Source organism: Alligator sinensis, unplaced genomic scaffold, assembly GCF_000455745.1.
Source record: "Alligator sinensis unplaced genomic scaffold, ASM45574v1 scaffold838_1, whole genome shotgun sequence".
Taxonomy (NCBI): Eukaryota; Metazoa; Chordata; order Crocodylia; family Alligatoridae; genus Alligator; species Alligator sinensis.
In genome coordinates this window covers 118,225-120,761 of record NW_005842996.1, presented here as the reverse complement: position 1 = coordinate 120,761, position 2,537 = coordinate 118,225, and the positions used below count along the sequence as shown (strand labels likewise).

The 2,537-nt window shown below is 56.2% G+C and overlaps 1 protein-coding gene across 1 annotated transcript in view; it reads left to right on the top strand.

Annotated features, from left to right (window-relative positions):
• Positions 1-1,856, top strand: part of LOC112548202 — a 4,021-nt gene extending 2,165 nt beyond the window's left edge. Inside the window, exons 4-7 of the mRNA XM_025193007.1 lie at positions 292-603; positions 1,191-1,298; positions 1,601-1,647; positions 1,761-1,856. Of these exons, the coding sequence (XP_025048792.1) occupies positions 292-603; positions 1,191-1,298; positions 1,601-1,647; positions 1,761-1,856 (563 nt within the window). The remainder of the gene's footprint in view (positions 1-291; positions 604-1,190; positions 1,299-1,600; positions 1,648-1,760) is intronic.
• Positions 1,857-2,537: the final 681 nt, after the last annotated feature.

The window sequence follows — 2,537 nt, the reverse complement described above, 5'->3', positions numbered from 1 at the left end:
GTGCACCGGGTGTGGAATTTTTCCCCCCCCGGAGCCGTGACGGCGGGTGAGAAGATTGTGAACTCCAGAAGCTGCTAGTGCTGCCCTGAGAAGGCTGCCTGGCTCTCTCCTGGCTAGGATGACTGTGCCTTGAGTTGGTTCCTCTCTTCCAGTTCGGCAGTAGATGGCACATTTCCTTATTCCCCAGTAGATTTGTAGCTCTGTTAATCTCTTGGTGACAGACCCACAGCTGTGGCCAGGCTGTAGCTCAGCTCTGTCTGCCCATGAACTCTCATCTTCCTTTCTGCCCAGACAGCTTCACCAAAGACAGCTCCGTGCTGCTCCTGGGCCCTGTTGCAGGGGAGAACGGAGCCACAGACTCTGCACATCTGGCCTGTGTGATCCGTGGTTTCTCCAACCTGGTCCAGGTGTCCTGGGGTGTTACCGGAAAGGAGCCAACCCAGGGGCTGCTGCACTCACTGGAAGCCAGTAATGGGTCCTTAACACTCATCCATCACATCAGCATCCCCTGGGCCAGCTGGGCCAGCGGGACGACCGTCACCTGTGAGGTCACATTCAACTCATCTGGCAGCAGCGTCACCAGACATGCCGTCTATTCTGCATGTGAGTGGTTGTTTGAGGCAAAGACTTAACCTACATTTGAAGCCCCACGGTCACTGATGCCTCTAGCATGCATGACAGTGGCTGGATGATTGTATCATGCTTGCATGCAGGCAGATGTGCAGGGAATTGGGGGAAGGTGGCATAAAACAGTGCCCAGGTCATGAGACAAGGTAGCAGCCTTCTTGGAGACCTCTGCAACTAGTTAAATGACAATATCCATGGGAGAGGGGACTTATAGGAGGGTGCTGGATACTCCGAGGGATGGAGGGGCTGTGGGGTGAGGCGAACTCTCCAGCAAGCAGCTCATTAAGGACAGACGGGGCAGTGGGGATTGGATATAAGAAATCCCAGATCTCAGTTTGCAGCTTCCATCTACAGGTCTCCCAGGGCTTTACAAGGGCTGTTAGTACCAGCACTGTTTTTTGGGTGTGAAAACTGGGGCACAGGGAGGGTATTGACTTGCAGCAGGTGAGTGGCAGCACCAGGGACAGAGCCCAGCTCTCTATGGTCCTCCAGCCCCTGGGCCCACTGCTACACAGGGAGCAGGGCAAGAGCAGTGATGCAAGGTTTTTGTCTCTCCCTTGTAGCTCCCTCTGCATGCTGTGTCATGCTCTCTGTCGTGGCAGTGGGCAGTGCCCTGCTGCTGTTCACGGTGCCCCTGAGTCTCATCTGGATCCACTGCCCACCCCGATGGGGTAAGAAACAGCGCGTGGTCCCCAGACGCTCCCTTGGCATCACCAGTGGGCTCACCTGTACGGGACGACCAGGCTTCAGCTGTCACAGGCCCCCAAGGCTTGTCCTGTGCCTGGAGTTTGGCTCTGAGCTCTGCCCCCGGGGAGCGATGTAGACAGGCCCCCGCCACAGACAGCCTGAGGCTGGGGTGTGTGGCTCATGCAGAGCATGAACCTTTGCACTGGGGACTTATCCGTGTGCTCATCCCTGTGTACACGGGGACACGGCAGTGGAAGAGGAGCTATGACCACTGTCTCCATTTCAGGATCCCGGCCTAGGAAGCCAGCAGCTCGCATCTCCCAGGAGAATCAGGTATGGCCTATTACAAACCCTTGTTGTCTGCCTCGTTAGGTCTGTCTGTGGGAATCAGCCCCCCTGCACAGGTGCCTGGTTCCTTTTCCAATACTATGAAATGTTGCCAGCAGGATGGACTCATATATGTGGACCTGGTGTTTCAGCCAGCAACTTGCCACAAGCCCAGAAAGCAGCAGGCAGCACGAGGGAAGAATGTGACACCATGAACAGCTGTGTCCATGGGCTCCTTTGTGTGGGGATGATGGCCAGTTCTCTGCTGATTGGTGTGAGCCACGCCAGCCACCAAGAAAGCTCCAAGGGGGGACACGCTTTCTCCTTGTGGGCATTCAGACTGCACAGGTCAGAAGACCCCAAACATTAATGTGGCTGGGGGGACACATCATTTTACATCACTGTAGCAAAGACTTCCCAGTAGAACTGGGTAGAACATTTCCCCCCGTTATGGGACATTTCAACACAAATCTAAATTTAACATTTTTTCTCCCTGAAATTCCCAGCTGCAAATGTCCCTTATGGAGGGACATCAGGTGAACTCTTGAGCTGTTCGGCAATCAGAGAACAAGAGACACCCACCAAGGAATTGTGCCCTGCCCAGCCCTTTTACCCGAGGGTGGGAGCGAGATGCCCATGTGTACATCCCCCAACTTACCCTGTTGCACCTCGCTCCCACCCTCACTCCCACCCTCGTGGGGGGAAGGGACTGGTCAGTGGCAGCTCCCGGGGCAGGGAAGGCAGCTGGCTCCAGCGCCTGGAGCTTCCCTCCCTGTTGCTTGAGTGCAGGGAGCACCGGTGATACAGACAGCCCGGCATGGGCTGCGCTCCTTGCTGCGCTGTCCAGAGCCAGGCACCAGCACCCCTTCCTGCTGCTGCTCCATGGAGGGAGTGTG